The sequence below is a fragment of the Protopterus annectens genome, chromosome 16.part0, assembly GCF_019279795.1.
Source record: "Protopterus annectens isolate FY-2018-M chromosome 16.part0, PAN1.0, whole genome shotgun sequence".
NCBI classification, from domain to species: domain Eukaryota; kingdom Metazoa; phylum Chordata; order Ceratodontiformes; family Protopteridae; genus Protopterus; species Protopterus annectens.
Window position 1 is genome coordinate 678440799 of NC_056750.1, and position 26736 is coordinate 678467534.

At 39.4% G+C, this 26736-nt stretch overlaps 1 protein-coding gene across 1 annotated transcript in view; it reads left to right on the forward strand.

The window, feature by feature from the left end:
- CACNA1B (calcium voltage-gated channel subunit alpha1 B) overlaps window positions 1-26736 on the forward strand; it is a 3578581-nt gene that overhangs the window by 2595390 nt on the left and 956455 nt on the right. Inside the window, exon 25 of the mRNA XM_044058770.1 lies at window positions 3438-3497. Within this exon, the coding sequence (XP_043914705.1) occupies window positions 3438-3497 (60 nt within the window). The remainder of the gene's footprint in view (window positions 1-3437; window positions 3498-26736) is intronic.

Genomic DNA, 26736 nt, shown 5'->3' on the forward strand with positions numbered 1-26736 from the left:
TAAGGAAATATATGTGGCCATCTCTTCAGAGATGGTCAGCAAAGATTCTTGTAATTGGAGATTCGGTTATTAGAGGAACCAGTACTTATATTTACAGAGATGATAATGAACATTGAGTAGTGTAATGCTTGCCAGGAGCAAAAATAGAAGATGTGAAACAAGCCTTGGAATGCCTTAATGTAAGGAAGTATGGATCTGTTTTTATTCATGTTGGTACAAATGATGTCACCAACAAAGATTTTCTGACTGTTAGTCAGGAACTGACAGCCCTCCTAGATAGTATAGCTTGTACTGGTGTTAGGACATATTTTTTCACAAATCACCTATAGAAAGGATAGTCAGGTCACTGTGAATGAAAAGATTTTTTGGATAAACACCTACATGGAAAAAATGTCTTGTTTTAAACAATGGAAATGTGTAGAGAATCCAAGCCGTCTTTTGGGCACACGTGTTCAGACAGGATGGTGTGCATTTGTCTAGATCAGGGAAGAGAATTTTTGCAGCAGATATTTTGCAATATTTGACAAACACTAGCCAGGATTTTTGCCAGGTCAAAAATGTAACAGTTCAAAGATAGTAACATTTGATGCATCTCTAATGATTGTTAATGCTAAAATCATTAATAATAAAGTTTTTTTATTAGAAAATTTGCTACGTTCCCACAAGATTGCTGTTATAGTTTGTGAAACATGGTTAAAGAACAATGACTGGAAACCAGTTCTGTCAGGGTATAAACGTTTTTACTGTAACAGACATTCTAACAAAAAAATCAGGTGGAGGTGTTATGATAGGGATTAAAGATAGCTGTGAGACTTGTGATTATTACATGTTCATTGATAACACCAGTACTATAGACTGTGTAAATGTGACAATAAAGATAACCCTGGAACGTACAACAATTGTTGGAGTATACAGACCACCAAAGTCAAGTGCAGATGACTGAGAGGAATTCATACATTTCTTACATGAAACACAGGAGGGAAGAATAATATTAGCTGGGGACTTAAATTTACCAGAAACAGACTGGAATAATATTGATTCAACAATGTTAGTAAAAAAAATTATTCACAGAGTATATTCAGGAACAACAAATGCTTCAGATTTTAAAAATAAACTACCAGGGGACAGAATATACTAGATATTGTATGTGTTCCCAAAGAAATTACTGTAACTTCAAGTCAAGTTTTACCACCATTGATGTGCAGTGATCATGGGGTCATAAAGGTTAATTTGTTGCTAGATAATTCTGCCAAACTGAAATCTAAGCCAATGCACAGAAGGTTAATTACTGATTATAGGGAAGCAAAACAGTTACTATATAAAACTAACTGGAGTGGTGTTCAGTGGAAAAACTGCAGATGGAATGTGGAAAGGTTTGAGAGAGAAATGGTTTGAGTGCAAAAAGTAAAAAAAAATGTTTAACATCAGGATCTAGGCACGCAACATCAGGGGTTTATATTTCCATAAGAACAAGATACCTGATTAAGGTGAGAGACAATAATATAAGAAATGGAAGAGAGGTCGAACTACAACTTTGAAAACTGAAATAAACAAGCTGGACAAACAGATTAACCATAGTGTTAGACAAGATCAAGAAAAATTTGAAGAAAATTTATATAAAGGTATTGAACATAATAGGAAACCTTTTTATAGATACATAAGATGTGGAAGGAGCAAAGATACACAAATTGATAAACTTTGTGCAGATTCTAAAATTTTTTCTCAGAAACAACATATAGATATATTTACAAAATCTTATGCAAAACAGTTTGGCTCCGCAAAAGGTGTGGTAAGTTGTCCTAGTGACATCCAGGTAACCCCAGATACTGGAATCAAATTAGATGATATTGAAAAAGAACTGTGCAAACAAAGTGCAGGGAGGAGACGGAGTAAGTAACAATGACCTGAGAACATTTAAGCAAGAACTTACACTTCCATTACATTTATTATTCAGTAGGTCATATAAATAGATTCGAGACATGCACATATTAAACCTGTCTTTAAGGGAAAGGGGGGAGTAGGACAAACCCAGAATCATATAGACCCTTAAGTCTACTTTCATGTTGTGGAACAATAATGGAGAAGGTAATACTGGATAAGTTGTCAGAACTGGATAGGTTGGGACTTCAAACCATATATCAGCATGCATATGTTGAAAAATGATCTATTACCACCTGTAACATGATGTTCTATAACAATATAATAACAGCTATGAATGAAAAATCGTGCTGTGATGTGATTTATATAGATTTAACTTCAGCATTTGACAGGGTCATGCACAAAACACTGATCAATAAATTAGTACAACTAGGTATTGATGTACTGTTGATAAGATGGATAGCTGCTTGGCTTACAAACAGGACATGGCAAGTATCACACACCAGCTGGACAGGTGAAATCCTTGGTTACAGTCAAGGTGTCCCACAGGGCTCTGTACTAGGTCCTTACTTGTTTAGATTGTATCTTTCAGACCTTACATTTTCATCTGAGGTGTTCTACAGTCTGTATGCCGATGACCTGAAATTGGGTAAACTGATTACAAGTGTTACAGATAAGGCATGTCTGCGAAATAATTTGACTAAATTGACCATTTGGGCACAGGGGAATAATATGTTGATAAATACATCAAAAACTAAGCATATGAAATTTGGGAGACATAAACTGAAAGGTGACTATTTAATACAGCACACAGTGATTGAAACTGTAGACTCATTTAAGGAGCTGGGTATATGGGTAGATTCAGCTATCAGTTTCTCTAATCATATCAACTAATTGGCTAATGATAGTTATAGAACTATAGGTTGTATAAAAAGATTTATAAAGTCTAGGAAATCAAACATAATGAAGTCATTGTTTGTTAGTTACATTAGACCCAAACTTGAGTATGGAATAACAATATGGAAACCCTATAGGAAAACAAGCATGAATAAACTGGAAAGAGTACAGCAGAAATATACTAAGGGCATCCATGGATGTGAAAATCTAAGTTATTATGAAATACTAAAATATCTGAACTTGTGCAGTGTCTCTTACAGATATTTAAGAGGAGATCTTATTCAGGTATATAGGGTATTTAGGGAAAACTACCTCTGGGAATGTTTGGGGTTCTCAAAAAGTACTAGAAAATCATCAGATAACCTATGTAGAAAATTCTATAGGAATGAGAAGTGTACCAATTGGTTCTCTGACAGAGTAGCTGATGCTTGGAACAGACTACCAAATTACATTAAAGCAAGTACTAGTTTAGATATTTTAATAACAGCCTGGACATTTATTATGGGAACAAGTGTTTTGGCATATTGGCAAGGTAGAAGGGCTTTAATGTCCGTGCTTGAAAGATTTGTATGTATGTGTTATATTTCCTCTTTTTTTCCTTGTAACAACATGTCAGTTGAGCCATACTACAGACAAACTAATGCATCTTTTTTCATTTACAGGTTCTGAAGTATTTTGACTATGTGTTTACTGGAGTGTTTACATTTGAAATGATCATGAAGGTGAGTTGTGCTGCAGGTATCTTAATTTGTATATAACTGGGCACTTGCAGGGCTATTTTCCACTTTGACAGGTTAGCACCATGTGATAGAAAATACTGAATTATAACACCAGAAGGAACAGTCCTTTCATGACAGTTGCATTCTAAATCTGGGCTTGCATATCTTTGTAATGTTAAACTGTTCTGTCTGTGCTGTAATTTGCCATATTTAGTACATTTTAGAGTCACTATTTTGAAATGTCATGAAATAAATTTGTTACACATAAAGGGATATGAATACATTAGAAAGAGCTTACATAATGCTGTTTGCAACTCTAATGGGTAGCATATGACAGAAAACTGGAAAAATCTGTACCTTACGATTTCATGGTGCTGTGCCCATTTCTGACTTTAGCTTCTCTCTGTGAGGAATTATCATTTGTTCTCATATCTGTATGTTTTTCCCCTGAGCACTCCAGTCCCCTGGCACCTCCTTAAAACAATGCATCTCTAGCTACGTTGTGACCTGCGCCATGACTGAAAAATGCTCTGTGGAACAGCTGCATGCTTGGTTAACAAATGAAAGATAAAAAGATGAAAGGTTGTCGTCACATTACACACAGTATTTCTGCAAGATATAACAATGGGTTTACACAGAAGCTTCAGAGTTCCCAGTCTGTCACAATTACTGAACCAGTATCTGTGCTGTGGCTGCTCATGATTGCCCATGCAAAAGAAGTATTGCAAACATATGCATACAAGACTGTTTCCTACCAAACAAACCATAAGAACACTGCATTACTACCCCCACAACATCATCATCAAGGAGCCGTTTTAAGTAGGTGAGAGAGTTTTATGTGATGGTACATCTACAGCGCCCTAACATCTTTCTGGTGTTTAGCACTGTGAGTGCAGCGGGCTCCTTTTGTGTGTATTTTAATGTAACCTTCTGATGACTTTTGGTAGGATACATAGTATTACACTATCATCTTGCCTAGATTGTAAATCCAGGTTTAACGACTATTATGTTTATGCTGTTCTTCCTTACCACCCCTCCTTAATGTTTGCAATGTAATTGAGGTAGTACTCTTCTCCATTCCCCTATTACAAATCTCCTGACCTGCCTGTGCAACATGTGACAAACCTGCTCTTTGTCTTTGGAATACCCTGCTTCAAGTGCCTTGGCTTATTTTAAGGTCACTCTTTCAAATTATGATTGGATACACTGTTGTTTGTAGCTGCATCTCTGCATTTCACCTGATGGTTTCAGCTTCCCATACACTTTCTGCTGTTTTGTCCCTCTCCCTTTTTTCTTCTAAAGACTTTTATCTCTAGAATTTGTCCTGTTTGAAGTAACTAACTGCACATGCTGTCTTAGCTTAGCCCTCTTACTGCTTTCATATCCTTTCCTCTCCTGTTCTCTATTAAGACTTTCCTTCTTCTTTGACTTTCTCCTGTTTTTTTTTTATTTACTTTCTCCCTAAAGTTGTCTTAAACTATTGTTTTCTTCTGATAGTAATACTCCTCTATATTTTTGTTTTATATCATATACAGCTTGTATATTACATTTCTTTTTCTGAACATCCACAGTCTCTAACTTTTACTGATACAGAAACTGACATTTTACTGTTATATTCTCCTATTTATATTATCGTTTGCCTCTATTTCTTTTTTCTTAGCTTGTAAGGATATTTTGAATATTCTCCTAACATAGTTGCACTCTTTGAGACTTGGCTGACACCTCACAACACAGAAAATGAATGTCTTCCCCCAGGTTACAACGCATAAAAAAGGAGGAGGTGTTGCCATTGCTTACTGTACTCTAACCACCTTACCTTAACCCCTCCTTACAGTCTTCTTCCTTCTTTTCACCCAACAGAACTCATTATGTTTAATTTTAAAGCCAACATTCACAATACCCCAACAATAGCTGCCATCAATATACCCCCAGGAGATAACATACCACTGTTGGAACAGATTCTCCACTGGATGTCTGACAATATAACCAATGAGACTATAGTACTAGGCAATGTTAATATCAATTGGCTATTTGTTCCAACTCCCCCACTTCCAGCATTAACTTGTATGGGTTTACTCAACTTATCTCTTCCCCCACTTTTCACCATAAACAGACTAATTCAAGTTCTTTTATTGACTGGACTCTTGTTTCTAATCCTCACCTATATCACTACCAGATTCCATAAGTGATCATAGTCCAATTTGCATCCAAAGATTCTCCTCCCATTACTGCAGACCTCACAAATGTAAAGAATGCCGTAAGCTAACTAACTTTAACTCTGAGATTTTTAACAACTCTCTCCTTGCTATAGATCGGTCCTTCTTATTTACTCTACCTTTGGATGAAGCAGTACATAAATTTAACTCCATCTTCCTTAACACACTTAATTCTCTTGCCCCACGCAGAATGGTCAGAGTAAAATCTCAGCATTCCCCTTGGCTCTCTAATATTACTAAACAAAAGAGATAATGCGTGGAAACATTGTACCAGATGTAAATCTCCAGACAGCCTCCTACAATATAGGGAACTCTGAAACCTGACTAAAAAACACATTATCAATGACAAAAAGAACTTCCACCACAAAAATCTAAGTACTACACCCAGAGACCCCAAAATGTTTTGAAATGCTATTAATCAGATTCTTTACCCAGTCCATCCCTCTATACCTCACCCTTCCCCCAATAATAATCCCCTCGAAACTGCAACTATCTTTAATCCATTCTTCATTGATTCCATCAGTTCTATTATGCAGACTTCATATACACCCAGTCTGTCACTCCCTACCCCCCTCTACTACACAGCTCACCTTTTTCACTGAAACCTGTTCCTGTCAGCTACATTTAAAAAAACTTCTTAAACTAAAACCATGTTCCCCATCAGCTGATAAATTTCCACCTCTCTTCCTAAAGAATGCAGCCAAATCTATAGCATATTCAGTCTCCATCCTTGTATATTGTTCCATTAGGGAATCTATTGTCCCTGCTATTTGGAAAAAATTCCACATAATTCCAATCTCTAAGGGAGGGAATTCAAGAGAACTTTGTAATTTTCATCCTATATCCATTCTCTCTCCCCTCTCCAAAATGCTTGAACATTATGTTCACAGACAATTATTAGCCCAGCTCATTCAGTGTGATTTTATCTCCTCTGCCCAACATGACTTCCGCCCCACCATAGTACCACAACTGCTCTCATCTCCTTTACAAACTTTATCTCCCTTGCCAGAGATAACAGTAAACTAGTGTCCTGTCTCTTTCTAGATCTTTCTAAAGACTTTGACACTTTCCCACTCCATCCTTCTCTCAAAATAATCCCAACTTAACCTGTCTACAGAAACTATCTCTTGGTTTAACAGTTATCTTACTGACAGGCAGCAATCTGTCAAATGGTTGTCTGGCCTATCTCCTTTTCTTGCCATTAAAATGGGTGTTCCTCAGAGATTAGTTTTAGGTCCTCCTCTTTTTAATATCTTTACCAATCAACTACACCAATCCTGTCCTCAGTCCTCACTCATTCAGTATGCAGATGACTCCACTATAATTTCCATTGCTGATAACCCTACTGACTTGCTTACTCTCACACAAAAGTCATTCATCCTCACTGAAACATGGCTAACAACCGTCTCATATTCAACTCCAAAAAAATAAAACTCCTCCTGTTTCTCCCGAAATCCTTCTACCACCTTCAATCATCTTTTACCGTCTCTTCACTGAATAACACTACCATTGCTGCTGCTACTCATACAAAGCTTCTTGGTGTAGTCATAGACAAACAACTTAACTTTGACCTGCATGTTCACCACTGTATTAAGAAAACTCACCACAAGCTCGGCCTACTATATAGAAACAAAAAATTCCTCACCCCTGACTCTAGGGCTTCACTTGCTCATGCTTACTTGCTACCCAACCTTTTCTATTGTTCTCAATTTCTTACTAATTTACAGTCTTTACTTCTCTCTAAACTGGAAATTACTTAAACAAAGTAGCCATATTCGCTGCAAATCTACCTTCAAAATCTCACCACTGCCTTACTCTAAGGACTCTTAGATGGCTTGAGCTTCCTAATCAACTCTTCTTTTCATCCACTCTATCCTGAACAAACTCTCCTCTTGCCCTAGCACCTCTACTCTTATCTCTCTCTATTACCCTCCTTGATCCCTTAGAAGCTCTGATCAATGTTTATTACAGATTCACAGACCTAAAACATTAATTGGACAAAATCTATACAGCTATTCTCCTGCCACCCAATGGAACAAGTTTCCCATGTCTCTCCGAAATATTAGCAAAGTCCATGAATTTAAAAAAATACTCAAACATCATCTAAATACCATCTGGTTATGTATTTGTGACCATCCCAGCTATGTTCTGTCCCTTGTTAATATTATCTTTAATTATTCTTTCTTTTTTCTTCTAACTATACATATGATAAAAAGGTTATTCACTTATTTATATCAAACTAGTAAGTCAATTTTTGCTTATGTTTCAATATGTTGTTTCACTATTGTATTTTACTGCATTTTCTTTGTAAATTATCTTGTTTTGTTGTATTCTGGAGCTTTTCTCCCTGGTCTTCCACTGAAAAAGGGCTCCTGCCCAGTCGGACTATCCTGGTCAAAATATGTCAGATAAATAAATTGTGTCAGTGTAATGAAAATGAAATTTTTTGTTGTACAGTCCTTTTAACTGTTTAAGGCACATCTGTGATCCATGTACATTATTTCATATCCACCATCATGTCAGAATCTTGTGCATATGACTCCTTACTACAAGTTCTTCTGCTGCTTCTTGTACTGCAGAAACTACAAACTGTTTCTGTTAAATGAAAAACACTGTAATAAAAAGATCAATACACAGGAGGTTCAGGTTCTTTAGTAGTGTACACCAGGAGGCAAAAAACATACAAGTACAGAATTTTGTCTGAATGAAACAGGAAGAACACAACTTTTATAATATTTCTCACTAGTATTAACCCACCAGGCTGACGTAGTCAGTCACAAGGAGTTTTACATCACTTTAGCTTACAATATTCTATTAATCTAAAATGCTGATACTACATTTTGCTTAAAAGGTTTTTCTGGTAAACAACGTGGCCTTGCTAGCCTCCTGGTTAGTTATAATACCCTTTTACAAAAGTTGCCACTCAAGGTTCTGAGCTAATTCGAACATAACAGCAGATACAGTTCTCAATACATTTCTTTTGTTACAAGTTATCACTTCTTCCTTGCAGCTGGTGCGTTATCTAGCAACATATACAAGGTTGATTGCTCAAGCAGGAAAGAGCAGAAGATTCTCATTATTTCACACATTTAGTTTCCTGACCCAGCAGATAATCACTTGTGAGAAGCATAAACATCAATTCTTGCTGAGCTAGCAACTGCTGGGGTCAGAGGCCAACTTGCAAAAAAGGCACACTGCAGTTTCCAAAAGCTTCTTGCAGTTTCATATGAATTCATTTTTCTTGTCATAACATTAATAGAATAAAATGCATTATATCTTTCTTATTTCTTAATAAGCACTAAACATATACATGAATACATATTCTTCTAACATTTTCCCCCTGTTAATACTTTTTATTCTATTCTCAGAAGTGAAAACAGTCTTATTTCTTCTCCTAACCTCTTCCACTTAGGATTTGCAGTTAAGAGAGTCATTCGGTTTAGACTTCAAGGAGAATTTCATTTGGAACCAATTCCTCAAGTTCAATGTCTTGATACAAGGTTTCAGAGACAGACATATCTATAAAATCTTTAATTAATCTTTTCATGCAGGGGATTCCACAACAAACACATGCTCCTAATAGGAGTAAACCCACACAAATGGCAATCAGAATATACATTAGGATGGAACCCCACCCCCAAACAGATTCTGGAAAAAATCCATCAGAGGGTTTGGGCCTGGTTTGGTCATGGCCGACACCTGCTGAATCACCTCCAGATGGTTATTAATTTCATGCTTATTATCTGGAATATATGCACAGCATTCCTCTTTGATAAGCACGCATGTACCACCTCTCGCCGCTAGGGTGAAGTCAAGAGCCATCCGATTTTGCAACACACCAGTTCTCATGGCATTCAGTTAATCAGTCACTAATTCAAGAGCAGAAAAAGTTGCATTACTCATTACTTCGAGAAGTTTTGACAGTTTTCTCAGCTCCCAAATCGATTTGACTGCACCATACGCTGGGAGTATACCTGCCCAAGATATAACACTGTCACTCAAGTCCATATGAGTCAATTTGTCTTTGTCCTTCACGGAATTATGGTCTTTCCAACCTGCTTCAACTCGCCCTACTGGATTCACAGGTTTCTCGATTGGATCTTTGGTTTTCTTGGAAACATCTCTCATGTTCCGTATTTTACCCAGAGGTAATTCCGCAGTGTGTCGTATGGCCGGAACCAGGTAGCCCAAAAAACAACTGCCGGACCAATTCTCAGGTAGCCATTTGTATGCCTTTTTCCCACACACAAAATAACAGTTTTCAACTTTAGTGCTAATACGCACTAGCCCTGCATGAAACATTTTCTTATCTATGATTGACAATTGTTTAATCAAAACAGAATTTCTTTGTACTTCATTCAATGTCATTTTCATTGAGTTCAAATATGAATCATAGTTAGTATTGCAAATGGTACCCCCAGTTTTAGTCTTAATATAACATTTATAAGATATTGTTATGTTACAGTTACTCCAACCCACCTGGAGAGTATCATTTTTGAAAAAAAAACACATAATCTCCTTTTGTGTAACAGGTAAATACAATGCTATTTTATCCTGTGATCTCACAGTTCCTGTGTCAAAAAGTAAATTTTCCCAAGTCTCATTGATCCCTAAAGGAACAGCGGACATTAGTAGTCCTCCATATGCTGTTGGTATAGCTGTACAAACCCAGCAGTTTGAAATGTTCATAGTCTCAGCATATACATGTTTAATTGATAGGTATGTGTTAAAGTTTGGATGCCAGTCTATGGATGTTTCATCATGTTTATCCAGTTTTACTTGTGTGGTTGAGAAATGAAAAAAACCACAACAAAAAGCGAATTGTCAAAAGAACAGTCAACAAGTGTACGCTCAATAATATGATTATGCAACATTTTTGAGGTTGGTCTGAATTTCTGTCTTTGGCCATTTTGTTCTTGTTGCGTAACAGTTGCAATGTTTTTATCAAGTTGAAAGTTCTTTACCAGTTTACAATGCGTTAAATGAATCCAAGAAGTCCTCTCGGCTATTCTGACCGCAGTAGGCGTGGCCAACAGCACCTGGTACGGTCCTTCCCACTTCGGGCTTGCCCAATTCTTCCTCTTTGTGACCTTCACCCAGATCCAGGACCCCGGGGCTAGAATCGCTTCCAATGGTCTGGTCTGTTCTTTATCTGAAAAAGAATTAAACTGCAAAAGAGATTTATTTGTTAACAGTTTCCTCATATAACTAGCTAGCGAACTATCAGCCTCCTGGTCTGCAGGCATGAGAGCTTTCCACTGAGGTACATAATATGCCCTCCCAAACACCATTTCAAAAGGAGACAAACCCTTTGCATTTGGAACCGTTCGCATACTCAGCAGCGCCAGAGGCAGATAGTGCACCCAGTTCTTCTGTGTTTCACTGACTAACTTTCTAAGTTTGTTCTTAAGGACTCCATTGTGCCTCTCCACCAGTCCTGCAGACTGAGGGTGATAAGCACAATGGTTCTTCAGGGAAATCCCAAAGAATCGTCCCAACTGTTGTATGGTTTGATTCACAAAATGTGTACCATTGTCACTAAATTCTCTTCGGTATGCCAAATCTAGGAATAATCTCTTTTATAAGGGCTTTCGCCACTGTTGTTGCATCCGGATTCTTGGTCGGAAAAGCTTCCACCCATCTAGAAAACATATCTACAATGACAAGGCAGTACTTTTTGTTATCACATTTGTTCAGTTCTATAAAATCCATACAAATAGTATGAAACGGATATGGCGGTGTAGGAAAACTTCCTTGTTTAGGTTTTAATGCCCCTTGTGCATGATGTTTGTTACAAATATGACATGCCGCACAAAATTTTTGTGTAATTTTTGAATCCATATGTTTGGAATATTCGGTTTACTAACTGTACCATCCCCCCTGTGGAGACATGGCACTGCCCATGGCTCAACAAAGCTGCATATCTAAACAAATTAGACGGCAAAATTGTTTTTTTCTCTTTGGAGATGTACAGCCCATTTTCAAGGATTGCTCCTTGTCTTTCCCATTTTTGTTTTTCTGCTTTTGTGGTAAGCGTCTACATAATTTTTAACATTTCTAAATCTAAAATTTCAGAGGGTTGTAATTTCTCGTCTAAAAGTAAAGTTTCTGAGTCTGAAGCTGCTTGTTTTGCAGCTGCATCAGCTCTTGCATTTCCTTTTGAAATTCTGTCCTGCTGTTTCGTATGAGCTACACATTTGCAAATAGCTACTTTAGTAGGTAATTGAATAGATTCTAACAATTCTAAAATAAAGTGCGCATGATTAATTGGTTTACCACTAGATGTTATCATCCCTCTATTTTTCCACTGCTGTGCAAAAACATGTACAGTAGAAAAAGCATACTGACTGTCAGTGTATATGTTTACACATTTGTCTTTTGCTAAAGTACAGGCTCGTGTTAAGACAAACAATTCTGCTGCTTGTGCAGACAAGTTATGTGGTAAGGATTGGGCTTCTAAGGTTTCAGTGTCTGTGACTATTGCATACCCCACTAGGTTTTTTCCTGTAGGGCCCCTTTTGCATGAGCTGTCCACGTAATATGTCACCTCGGCCTTATCCAAGGGAATATCCTTGAGATCTTGTCTGGGTAATGTTTTCTGCTCAATTTCCTGCAGGCAACTGTGTGGTGTGCCATCCGCAGGAGTTGGGAGCAAAGTTGATGGATTTAATGTCGTGCATCGTTCAATTGTCATATGAGGTTGGCTCAACAGTATAGTCATACAGGAAAGGTGTCTAGCAAGAGAAAGATATGCTACCTTTTCTTGCAGTAAAATTATCGCAACTGCATGAGGCACTCTCAATGTGAGAGGGTGGAATAACACCACTGAGGCCGAAGCCTGTACTGCCATTGCAGCTGCGCCTACTGCTTGTACACAGTGGGGCAAGGATCGCGCCACTGGGTCTAACTGTGATGAATAGTAAGCTATGGGGTGTTGTTTATCCCCATGTTGTTGTGTCAATACTGATGTCATATATCCCTGCTTACAGTCTACAGTTTGAAAGATACGTTTATGATAGTTTGGTAGTCCTAGGACTAATGAAGAAGCTATTAATTGCTTCAACCTGCAGAAAGGCATTTCTGCTTCAGGTGTCCATTGTAATAAATCTTGTGCTGCCATCATTTTTTTGTATATTAGGTCAGTCAGTGGAGTAGATTCCAAAGCATAGTTTGGTATCCAACTCCGGCAGAAGTTAGTTGTTCCCAGGAAGGACATCATTTCCTTCTTGGTCGCTGGTTTGGGTGCTTGTAAAATCGCTGTCTTTCTTTCCTCATCTAATATTCTACCTTCTTTGGATATTGCATATCCTAGGTATCTAACCTGTTTTCTCCAAAGCTGTAGTTTGCTTTTGTTTACTTTGTGTCCCTGTGTTGCTAAGAATTGTAACAGTGCTATGGTATCCTCCCTGCATTGCTGCTGGGTGGGGGCTGTTAGCAAGATGTCGTCTACATAAAGCAGAATTTGACTACCCCCCAGTGGGGTGAATCCCGCCAAATTACTAGCCATTTCTTGTGCAAATATTGTTGGACTCTCACAATATCCCTGTGGTAGTCGAGTATAGGTATACCTCTTTCCCTGAAATGTAAATGCAAACCAATATTGGCTATCAGGATGTATAGGTATTGAAAAAAAAGCATTGCTGATATCTACCACAGAGAAATATTTCTGGTGAGGTTTCAAATCATTTAACAAAGTGTGTGGATCTGGCACCATAGGTGCTCTAGGTTTTACTGCATTATTTACAGCTTGTAAGTCCTGAACCATATGCCATTCCCCATTTGCCTTTTTAACAGGAAATAGGGGTGTATTACATGGTGAATCAGGAGATTCTACCAGTACTCCTTCCTTAAGTAATGCTGCTATTATAGGTTTGATTCCTATTTCTGCATCCTTTCTTAAAGGATATTGTCTCTTCTGTGGTCTGAATGCTGACTTTGGCGTAATAATAACTGGTCCTGCTGTTCGAATAAGTCCTACATCTGACTTGCCTAATGACCAAAGAATGTCTGGTATGTCACATAAGGGTTTTTCTTCTTCTTCTAAAAAAATGCCAATCAGCTGTCCTCGCTAGACTGCAAGTGTACAGCTGGATGTGCCTGTGTTAACCAATTCAGTCTCTGTTTCTGTATTCCCTGTTCTGATAATTCTAATTCAGTTTGCTTTTCCCATCTTGTTACCTTTTCTCCTAGGTCTGCCCATTTTGCATTTTTGTTCTTAGTTAAACTGACATGTGGTAATTGATTAGATTTGTATAGTGCAAGGAATTCTTGAGGTAATGAACAGCTAACAACACTGTTTCCCTCAGTATCCCAGTATAGATTACGTAACACTAATCTGTTTGCACGATTTCTGAACAATTCTTGCTCATATTCCTTATCAGGTCCTGGTGTGCTACAGTAATACAGAGTACAATGTAACAAATGCTGTCTGTCAGTGTCAAGGGAGGGGGATTTACTGATGGCTACGTTCATCAGTTCCTCGGTCACTGCCCCTGGACCAGTCGTAACTAAGTCCTGGCTGTACCAGTAAAAAGTTTCACCCTCCGGTCGCACCAAAAAAGTATCCATTTGTCGCTGCGCCTCCATACCCTGCATAGTCGGAACTACTGCTATGCCAAATATCTGCATAATGTCCCTACCTAATAGGTTCACTGGGCATTTTTCAGAAACAACAATTTTACTCCTTTGAGTCATCCCTGAAACAGGGTCAGTTATTGCTATATCATGGGAAAGTGGTTCCCGGTATAGTTTTTGCAGCTTTCACTAATATATAATCAGGTGATTCTGAATGTTCCGGTAACTTGGAGGGGTGTATCATAGTCCGTGATGCTCCTGAATCACACAGGAATTTAACTTCCTTCCCCTCCACCAGAAGTGTAACTTCCGGTTTTATGTCTGCTAGGTAGAGCTCTAGGCTCAATAATGCTAAGTCTAAAATCTCATTTTCTTCATTCTCCATGTCTACTTGCACTTCCTCTACTCCTTCTATCACATTTACATTTGTCCTCTCTTTATTGCCTTTTCCTGATGATTTCTGACTCTAGTATGGTGTATCTTCATCATCATATAGTCAGTCCTCATCTCCCTTATCCTCTGTGGTTACCTTCTTATTTTGTTTGCAATCCCTAGCTAGATGTCCTTTCTTCCCGCACTTAAAGCATTCACCTCTCTTTTTCCTTTCTTCAAAGTCCTCTGACCATTTGTCAGACTGTTTATTTCCCTGTGCATTTTTCTTACCCTTTTTACCAGACTGTAATACATAAACTTCAGCTCCGTCTTCAGCAGTGAAGACTTGCGCTTTCTTTTTCTTTTTGCTATTTCAGCATGTCTAGCATATTCAAGTAAGGCTTGTAACCTACTTGTTCGATGATCTATCATATGCTTCGTAATGAAGCTACTAATAGGTGCAATGCAACCTTTTAAAAATGCGTTTTTCAATTGTTCATACGGGGAATCATTTGTTTGATTTTCGGGAACTATCATGCCACTATGATTGTTAAAGCACTCTAATAATCTGGCATAGTACCCATCTACTGCTTCATTTTCTTGCTGTATGCATTGATTAATGCAAGTCCAGTCTGCTCTAGGTTTCCATTTCTCAGAGATTCAGTCTGTAAGGCCTTTTACTCTATTGTCAAGTTCTGCGTCACTATGTGGGAGTGGCTTAAATTCTGCATTACGAGCATTCCAGGTGCCACTAATCATGTGCCAATCTGGACCTACAATTTGTCTAACTACTTTTTCTACTTCTTCCCCATTTAAGTGGTAGCTTAACCTCATGCCTTGTAAATCTTCTAGGAATTTTGTAAAATTAACTTTTGGATGGGGAATTCCCTCAGTAGCCTTCCGGATATCCTCCGGTGTCCACGGCCTATATACCAAGAGGGTTGGGTCCTGTCCAACCTGTCCTGCCTGAGGATTTGGTACCTCTATAAGTGGACATATTTCTTCCTCACTCTCAGTTTGTAAATTTCTCTCCATTTGATACGATTCTATGTCCCCCCGTGTTTTACGTGTTCGGGACCTAGTTTCAATGGGATCTCTAACAAACGATTTCAGTTTCACTGAGACATCAGGATACCGCAGAGGTGGACCAGCTTGTCCACCCGCTTCATATCCTGAAAAAGGGAGTGGTGGGGGAGGAGCCGTTGCTACTACTATATTATTATCTTCTTTGTCTAAAAACAATGCCTTTGAATTATTACTCTCTTGTTCCCTACGGTTTGCTTCCTCAATCCACCTGTGTGCCTGAGGAATGCCTAATTGCCGTTGTTTTTTTGCCTGACCTTTTGTATCACTTTTAAGCTGTTTAAGAAGTTTAACAAGCGAAGATTTGTCTAATTTTCCATCAAATTCATATTTGTTAACCCATTTTGCATAATATCTAACATTATCTGCACGTTGTAGTTGCATATATTTTGCGTCTTCGGTTAGGGGCGGATCTTGCGATATTTTAGTGCATTGATTTCCCATGTCAATAAATGTTACGTAACCCTTTTACCACGTGGTACCACAACTTCAGTTCCTTTCACAGTTTATCTAGAATAACTGCCTACCTTATTCTGTTACCCTGATCTATGACCAAATAAACAGTAATTTTTCTTGTCCCTGATCTGTATGACAAATCTGACAAAAAAAAACAATATTTACTGTAATCTAGTCCCTGATCTAAAACAGAAAAAAAGGCAAAAAGTCTCCCTACCTGAGCCGCAGTTATTGACCAGTCACGGTTCGAAGTGGAAATCCGCTCTTCAGCCAAAGATCAGAAAGTGGCCAGCCTCTTTAAATAACAATTCAGTCGGAGGTCTTTTTACTCAAGAAGAACCATTTCGGTATCTTCTCCTGCATGCAGTCTTCGACCACCGCTACGCTCTGATCCGCAGCGTCTGAGGGATTCCGGTACGCAAGGACCAATCTGTTAAATGAAAAACACTGTAATAAAAAGATCAATACACAGGAGGTTCAGGTTCTTTACTAGTGTACACCAGGAGGCAAAAAACGTACAAGTACAGAATTTTGTCTGAATGAAACGGGAAGAACACGACTTTTATAGTATTTCTCACTAGTATTAACCCACCAGGCTGACGTAGTCAGTCACAAGGGGTTTTACATCACTTTAGCTTACAATATTCTATTCATCTAAAATGCTGATACTACATTTTGCTTAAAAAGTTTTTCTGGTAAACAATGTGGCCTTGCTAGCCACCTGGTTAGTTATAATACCCTTTTACAAAAGTTGCCACTCAAGGTTCTGAGCTAATTCGAACATAACAGCAGATACAGTTCTCAATACATTTCTTTTGTTACAAGTTATCACTTCTTCCTTGCAGCTGGTGCGTTATCTAGCAACATATACAAGGTCGATTGCTCAAGCAGGAAAGAGCTGAAGATTCTCATTATTTCACACATTTAATTTCTTGACCCAGCAGATAATCACTTGTGAGAAGCATAAACATCAATTCTTGCTGAGCTAGCAGCTGCTGGGGTCAGAGGCCAACTTGCAAAAAAGGCACACTGCAGTTTCCAAAAGCTTCTTGCAGTTTCATATGAATTCATTTTTCTTGTCATAACATTAATAGAATAAAATGCATTATATCTTTCTTATTTCTTAATAAGCACTAAACATATACATTAATACATATTTTTCTAACAGTTTCCTTCCTGAAATTATAATGCTTACTTAAAATACAAGCATGTACTTTTTACTTCTGTACTCTGCCCTCAGCTACATTTATCAGTTTGTTTCACCTCTGCATCTCCCTGTTTGACTCAGTTTGATATGTGTACCTCCTTGCAAAAGTTTTCATACCTGAACACATCTTTTCAGTTTTCTACAATCTTCACATCAGTACTGTTCCTGCACTGTACTGCTCCATGCAAATATCTCCCTACAATTCTTATAAAATATTTCTTCATTCAGGAAATGTATTGTTTTTCCTTCGCAGTGTTCCTTCACTCAGCAGCTTCCTTATTACTCCTTTAGAACATAGATTTAAACAAGGCAGATTTCCCCATGCTTTTTTTCAGCCTTCTTTTGCAGAGATAATTCCGTAATTCATTTACAGTTCTCCTTGATCCAGATGAATTGCTGCAGTTTCTTCAGAATTCCTTCATACAAGAGTTTCCCAACTATTCCTTTACAATGCTGTTTATCCAGGGAATCACTTCTGTGCCTTTACCGTGTTTCTTTATCCAGAAGCTGCTCTGCTGTTCAGCTACATAGTTTATTCATGTAGGATTCTCATCTTTGTTGTTTTAAATCACATGGTACATACAAGATGCAAAATTGTCAGTATAAAATCTTTAAAATGTAAACTGGAGTAAAAAAATTAAATTTATAGCTCATTACTCCATTAAACATATTTTAAGAGAGTCCCAGCATCACCAATATGGGCAGCAGTGCCTCCTACACCCCTGCTACTATATAATACAGTATATAATATACTACTACAAGACTGCTGCCCTTTGAAGATGTGACTACCTCGAGGCATTGAAATCCATATATTTCTCCCACATTCACAGTTCTTGTTCTGCTCTTTAGACTGCAGATAAACGTTTTTTGAATTTCAGACAGGCACCTATGATAGATTCATGCTGAGCAGTATCTATAAAGTATGTTTCTTTTCGATCATCTTTCCAAATCTATCCTGCCTCAGTGTGAAAGGTGCTACAGACCAGTTTGAGACAATTTCTGATTTATTATTTTAAAAGATGTAGAAACCTCTGAACCTGCATATCCTGTGATTCCAGCCAGCAGCAGCTGCTGCCTCTTTCCTTCATTCCAAGAAAAACATTGCCTGTGCAAAGACTGATTGTGCTTGGTAATCCATTAGACACTGTTTCCATCAGATATGTGTGTGTCAAGAGCAGACCTTACAACATTGTGCTCCTAACCCAGCACCATGTTGTGCACCTTCACAAAACTCCCCACCATGCCACTCCGATAAAGAAATTGCTGCTTCCTTCTCAGAAGTCTTCACAGTAGCCGCAAGCTGTTCCTCCTCCATCAACATACATTGTACTGAAAAGACCCTATGCTGAGTAGAGAAATTTCACCAGTGCCCTAGCAAAATTCCTATCAGCATGTTTGTGAATGTACCACCCAAGGTCTCCTTTGAAAACTGGCCTAAAATGTCTAACCTTGTCAACAAATTTTAATTAAGTGAATAACTATTAAGACAAAATGCAAACATTGAATCTGCATATATTTGATGCTGGGAAAACAGCACTGTGTGGTAGAGGGTGCACTAAAGGACGTGAGCTGAATCCATGTACCATTAAAAAGATGCATATGACAGCTGACTAGTACCAGACTTACTCCACAAAATATTTTTTTTGCCATAAGTTTTGCAAGGGTTTACTAAAAAACTATGAAAATTAAAAGCCACAAATGAAAAATAAAACAACATAGAACCAAACAATCTGAAATTCTAAGGCAGGGGCAGTGTCTTAGGTTGTACACCTAAAACAGAAAGTGATCTGCATAGGCTGGAAAATGCTTAGATGGTGTCCAAAGTAATAAGCATAGAATGTCATATCATAGTGCCAGTGGTGAAGAAAGGCAAATCAAGGGATATTTATACATATTGAGATTACAAAACTGAATTCAGTTCAGTATTGTAGTCATACTCAGGCATAAGCATAAATGGCATTAAAGAAACATGAAATCATATTCAGAAATGGTAAACTACTGTAGCATTCTACAGAACCTTGTAATTGAAGAATATCCATTAGGAGTGCTACTTCAACACAGGCCTAAATGACAATGGATCAGGGCTATTTGCATGCCTTCAGTGAATCAGGAGATCTGATTATATTAGATAAGGTGCTTAACATCTTTCCTCCATATATGTCTTTTAGGTTGGCATTTATTGTTTTATTTTAGGGAAGCAGTACTGTCATAGGATACAAATTCAAGGATTATACAAAGAGATCAGTACAATTTGGTTACTGAATAAAACAGAATATAATTATGCCCACATGTAGACAGGGTGAGTAAAGCATAGGCTGATATGGAGAGTAAAGAAAATTGACCAACGTGTACTAAAAAAGGGTCATGCTAGTTGTTGTTGTTTGTCTTTCGGCTTTTCCCAGTAAAGGGTCGCCACAGCGGAACTCTGGTCCGCTAATGATTGGCAGTAGATTTTTACGAAACGCCGAGGTGCCAGCTCGACGCCCAACCTTGAACGAAGCCACACCCATTTACGCACGCATGTCTTTTGAATGCTACCCAACCATGGGGAGGACATGCAGACTCTACACAGAAGGCACTCCCAAGCCCAGCCGAGAATCGAATGGGACAACCTCTTGCTGTGAGGTAACAATGCTACCGTCATACCACCATGAGGTCATGCTAGTTAAAGATCATAAATTGCTACAGACTGTTTTCAACCTTAATTACTGAGGACAGCTTACAATGCACTGTTGGTCATTGTTCCCAGGAAGAAACTCAAATGATGATAAATACAAAGAAACAAAGCAAGTTGGTAATGTTTGTGTATTGCTCTGGCTGGCAAATGTGAACCTCAGGAGCCAATAACCAGAGGGTCATAAAATATGCACTGCATTCTAGATGCTATAAAGTTAGACATTATGAATGCTGCTGTACTAAGAGAAAGTAGTAATGATCCAGTGGTGTCCCACATATCTGAAATACCTGTAAAAGGGTGATATTTGGGTGATAGATTTTTGCAGTCTAATTTAGCAACTGTGTGTAAAGGAATCAAACCATGTGCCTCCAGAAGATGAATTAAACTAAGTTACATTGCAGGATGTTTCCTGTTTTGCATGAAGTACTTCTAAGAACAATGACAATGAAGACCCTTTTGAAAAACATAAATAGTGAATCTTTGTACTTAAGTAGTCCACAGGTATGTCGCTCTGGATAACTCCAAAATAAGTAAAGCAAACAAAGTATATCCAAATAAAGCTCGAGAAGCATTGCGGGCACTTGGTTTCCTTGTGCCTTTAGAGTTTGGGTCACGGTACTTCTTTTTCTAAGACAGGAGCTCACTTGATGCTTGTCTCTGTATTATCTCAGAGGAGAGAGGAACAGCTAGTTCTCCCGGAAGGGCTACTGCATTCTGTGTGACCTGAAGAAGCTATGTTTAGCGAAAGCGCTTGTCTACTACAATAAACCATTTGTGTGAACCACAGAACTTCGAGCTTTATTTGGATATACTTTGTTTGCTTTACTTATTTTGGAGTTATCCAGAGCGACATACCTGTGGACTACTTAGCTTCACTCCTTCCTGAACTGATTTACCTAATGTTTATTCCTTAACTCCTTTGGGAGGAGTGTTTGCCTGTCAGGTGAACTATCTTCTTTTCTTGGATTTAATCTTTGTACTTAGCCAAGAGTTAAACTGGGTGTAAAATGTATTGATGTATTAATTCTGGTTTAAGCACTTGGGCTTGAGGCCAGTTATTTTACATTGAGGGTTCGTGTTCTGCACTCTTGTGGCTGGAGAGGCTGGACTCTGTCCTTCTGAGCTGGGAATTTCTGGTTAAAGCTTATAGTGCCTGCATATTTGAACTGCTTCTTACTGAAATTGGTACACCTCCTTTGCTGTAGCATAGACTAGATCCAGGCCTGCTGAATCTAGCTTTGTTTGTATAACTGGAGCACTAATCCAGGCATTCTTTAAAGTATTCAGTTGTATATATTACTGCTGGTAGTAACTTGATTAAAGTGTAGCTATCATTTCTAAGTCTTTTGGATTAAGCACTTGGGCTTCAGACCAGTTGTTTTACATTAGGAAGGTTTGTGGCCTTCACTGTGGTGGCAGGACAGGTAGCTTACATCCTTCTAAGTTGGGAACTGCTGATTGAGAGCTCAGTGTCTGTTATTCTAAAAGTGTATTAGTTCTGGTTTAAGCACTTGGGCTTCAGGCCAGTTATTTTACGTTAAGAAGGATTGCGGTCTGCACTCTTGTGGGAGGAGAGGCTGGACTCTGCCCTTCTGAGCAGGGAATTTCTGGTTAAAGGCTTATAGTGCCTGCATATTCTAACTGTTTCTTACTGAAATTGGTACACCTTGTTTGCTGTAGCATAGACTAGATCCAGGCCTGCTGAATCTAGCTTTATTTGTATGCTTGTTGTTTGTTTATTTCCCTGAAACGCTAATTCCACCTAAAACGTGGCCTTTTAGCAGTTCTGTGGATCCCTAGTGATATCTGCATTGCTTACTGTACTTATTTCCTTGTTTCACTTGAAAGAAAGTTACTGTTTGTTGTTTTTGCATTTAAGTTACCTGTAACACATTGCATTTAAGTTACCTGGCACTTGCTCACTAAAGCAATTATATAAGTCAGCTCTAAAAAATTAAAAGCACTACACCCTCACAAACTCCCCTTGAGTACCTTGTTCCCCATTGGCCCTTTTTTCAATTATAAAGGAATTCCCAATACTATTCTAGCATGTCCAAAGGTCAGTTGTCAATCTCCTCTCCGGTCCAGCTGGTGAATCTGGGAATCTTGAGGCAATGTTACAACTGCCTCATGTACACAGACAACTCTCTCCTCCTCCCAACAAATTCCAACACATGTGAGAGATGCAACCATATAGCAAAACTGGAGGCTAAGCTCTCTCAACTCAGTACTGGCGTAACCAGTCAGGAGGAGAAGGAAACCACACTCACTACAATTCCAGTCTCACATAGACCTACCATGACAACAAACCAAACACATAAACACACAAAAACATACTCGGAGGCTCTAAATAAAAATCTGCCTAAGCAGCAGAGACCTCCAAAGCAGACACCCAAGCAACCGCTACCCCAAAACAAAACACGTGCAACACATAGCTCACAAAGCCAGTGTGCCGAACAGTCACAGCCCTTAAGGCTAAACAACACACCTGATACACTTGTAATAGGTGACTCTATCGTCAGGCACACTGACGTCCCACTCACCAGGCTGAACAAGGAGAAGGTCACGGTGAGCTGCCTGTCGGGCGCTAGGATCCGCCACATAACACAAGCACTCAGGTCACTCCAAGGCAAGTAGAAATATGACTCAGTCATTGTCCATGCTGGTGTGAATGACCTGAGACGTACCTCCCTGGACTACATGAAAAGAGACATAGAGGAGCTCTCTGAGCATGTAGCCCAGGCCGGTATGACCCTGACCTTGAGTAACATCTTACCCTCACCAAGAATGATGCCACAATATGAAGACAAGATGATCAATTTCAACAATTGGCTTAAGTGTTAGTGTCATTCAAAGGGGATCCAATGCCTGTCAGCCTGGGATGACATGCTCGACAAGCCATGATGCTTCGCTAGGGACGGCTTGCACCTGTCACCCCTGGGCTTTCGGATATTGGCAAAGGCTCTTGCTACCCCCATAGTGCCTTTTTTAGGCAAGGCTCAAAAGACAAACCCACCTCCATAGGTATCACAAAGGATAAGAAACTAAGAGTAATGCTACTTAATGCCAGAAGTCTAAACCTCAAGATGCACACACTTGAAACTCTCCTTAGCATGGAGAACATCGATATCTGTGCAGTAACAGAAACCTGGTTCAAGGCTCCCGAGAGCACCCTAGCACTACCAGGTTATACCTCATACCATGCTTTTCGGCCCCAAAACTTGGACCGAACCACAAAAGGAGGGGGAGTATCAATATTCGTCAAAGATACCCACACCTCCAGGTTGGTGGCACAGCACGAAGCATCAGAGACTATCCATGTGCAACTAACTGTGGGTAAAATTGCCTTCCAGTTTATAGCCTGCTACAGACCACCCTCCCAAACACAGGAGCCCCACTTGGCCTTCCTGAGAATACTGGAAAATATGAAGGTCTCTCCAAACACCATTATATTGGGCGACTTCAACTACCCAAACATAGACTGGGAGCATTACTCTAGCTCCAACACCCTAGCCCAAAGGTTCCTAGAATTTATAAACTCAAATGCTATGGAACAACTTGTTACCACTCCCACAAGAGGGGAAAACATACTGGACCTGATCATCACCAACATGGGGACACTATGCTCCAGACCAGAAGTGTATCCCTCACTGGTAAGATCAGACCATAAACTAATCTCACTGGATATTCACATCCCGACCCCACCCCTTGCCCAGAAAACCACAGTGAAAAACTTTTCTAAAGCAAATTTCACACGCCTCAAAACCGAGGCAAAATCCTTCAAAGCCCCCGGGCCTGTGGAAAATACGGCCCAGACCGCAGAATCCTTTATAAACGCATTCTATGAACACCTTCAGGAATGTATGGATCATGCAATCCCAAATAAAACCAAGACCCAATCCTCCAAAGGCAGATGTCCTGTCTGGTGGACCCCAGCCATAAACAAACTATACAATAGAAGGAGGAAGCTACTACATGATAGAGCAAAATCCCAAAAAGGGAAGGCATCTCTGATCAGTATTAGCAAAAAACTACGGGCACTCATAAAATCGTCTAAGGCCAGCTTTGAGAGAAAAATTGCACAGGACACTAAGGATAATCACAAGGCTTTCTTTAGTTATGTTAGGAACCTGGGTGGGAATTCCCAGATATGCTCAGAATTAGTCCAAAATGACAAAAATACACCGAGCCCACAGACATTGCCAACATCCTAGCTGACAGGTTCAGTGCAAACTTCTCCCCTCTCCCCACCAAAAGGGCAAATATCTATCCCAACAGAGTGCTGCCCCTGACATCTCAGATGCTCAGGTAAGAGCCGCCCTCTCCAAAGCAAAAACACAGCATCAATGGGACCAGATGGTGTCCCGGCTCGTCCTACATGAACTCCAAGAAGAGCTAAACCCAAACATAAAACTACTGTTCAATCTTAGCCTTACTACAGGATATGTACCCAAAGAGTGGCGTACAGCAACAGTGGTCCCTCTCCACAAAGGTGGTGCCTCAACGGATCCTGGAAACTATCGCCCCATAAGCCTGACTAGCTTGGTCTGCAAAGCTATGGAAAGGATCATCATGGACCTCATAAATAAAGATATTGGGGACCTACAGACACTGGATCCTACCCAGTTTGGCTTTGTTAAGGGCAGATCCTGCCTCTTAAACCTGGTCGATTTCTTTGAAACAGTCACCAATGCCATTGACGAGGGGAAGGTGGTCCACACAGCCTACCTGGACCTCGCAAAAGCCTTCGATACAATACCCCACTCGGGCATTATAGATAAGCTCACCAGCTTAAATATAAACCCCTATGTCACTAGATGGGTTGCAAACTGGCTCAAGGACAGAACCCACATGGTTAGAATTGCTGGAGCCATGTCAGACTCCAAACCAGTTACAAGTGGCGTCCCACAAGGCTCAGTCCCGGGACCTCTCTTGTTCGGTATATATTTCTCGGCGGTACAAACCAACACGGAAGGACTGTGGCTGACCAAGTTCGCAGATGACTGCAAACTGGGCGTCATAATCAACTCTCCAGCCGACACAAGCATCCTCCAAAAGGGTCTCATAGAAACAGACAATTGGTGCCAGAGCCATGGCCTCAAGCTAAACGCCAAAAAGTGTATAGTCATCCCCTTTGGCAAAAACAAAGTGCCCACAAATTACCACATAGGTGGTAATCCATTAAGTACAGAAGAAGTCATTAGGGACCTGGGGACCCAAGTTGATAGCAATCTCTCATTTGACAACCACGTGGCCAAAGTGGTTAGAAAAACATTTTATATAGCCCACCTAATCATGAAGGGATTCACATCTAGATCAGGGGAGGTCATTCTACCTCTTTACTCATCCCTCATCAGGCCCATAAGTACAATGCCCCTTTTGGGATGCACCTTACCAGACACCTGCAGCAACTGGAAAGACCCCAAAAGTACCTCACCAAGAGGATCAAATGGCTCAAACAGATGCCATATGCTGCCCGGTTAAAGAAACTCCAGCTCTACTCAGTGGCATACCACCTGCTCAGAGGCGTTCTGTGCCTGACGTATAAAGCCATGTCCAACCCGGAATTAATGGACATGCTGCACCTCAGAAAATCCAAATCCCATCGAGCTACGCGCTCGAGAGACTTGAACCTCAGCACTGAAATAAATAGGACATGCTGGAGGGACAGATTCATAAGCCAGAGGCTCCCTTCACTCTGGAATAAAATCCCAGTCCAGGTTAGGCAGAGTCCCACGTTGACTCTCTTCAAGAGGAATCTTGATGAGTGGATGGGAGATCGTAGGTTTACCCCGGCTATCACTTCTGTGTCACTGTTAGACAGAGGCACAGTATACTAACCTCAAAAAAAGGCACAGCAAAATTAATTTAAAATGGGTGGCGAAAGCCAAACACACTCTGGCTAGGCTTATAAATGCCCTAGGGCAGATAGCCTAGTATGAACCTATCTAATCTTGGACCACTGTCTTCACCACTAAATCCATTGGAATGTCCTTCTGTATCATGGCAGCATATCTATATTGAGTCTGTATGTTCCTTCAATGTTTCATTTTTCCTAATTATACTGAACATGCATGCATAAGTCATCCACACTGAGTCAGTGACAACATAAAATAAAATATCCATACTGATAAGTGTTTCAGTAAGAAACTTGCTTGAAGAAATTGCAGACTTGGTAATTTTCCATGGTTCATTTTAGAAAGATTGTGGTACTTGAGAAGCAGAATGGTACTGAAAATTTTACAAATGTAGCTAACCACCCAGTCATAAATGAGCTAGATAGATCATCTGTGGAAACAACTGAGGGAATTGTTGAAAAAAAGAACCCTCTAGGGTAAGATAAAGATCCCAAAAGTTAACTCCTGCAGCACAATATTGTTTTTTTCTGAATGCTCCATGTAATATCAGCAACAGCACAGCCCTTGACTTCTTAGCTAAAGAATCAAAGAAAAATCAAAACTAATGAGGAGCAAAATTCTCAAAACAAGAGACCCTCTTTAAATATTGTCCTTATTCACTTAGAATATAAACAGTGCAATGGGATTTGCATTAGCATGCGTTGTCTGAAAAATAAGACGTTTGCAATTTCATGCTTCACATTGTGTAGTGACTTAGTATTCAGCGATTTGCCAAAAGATATAAGCAACAAGGTAGTGA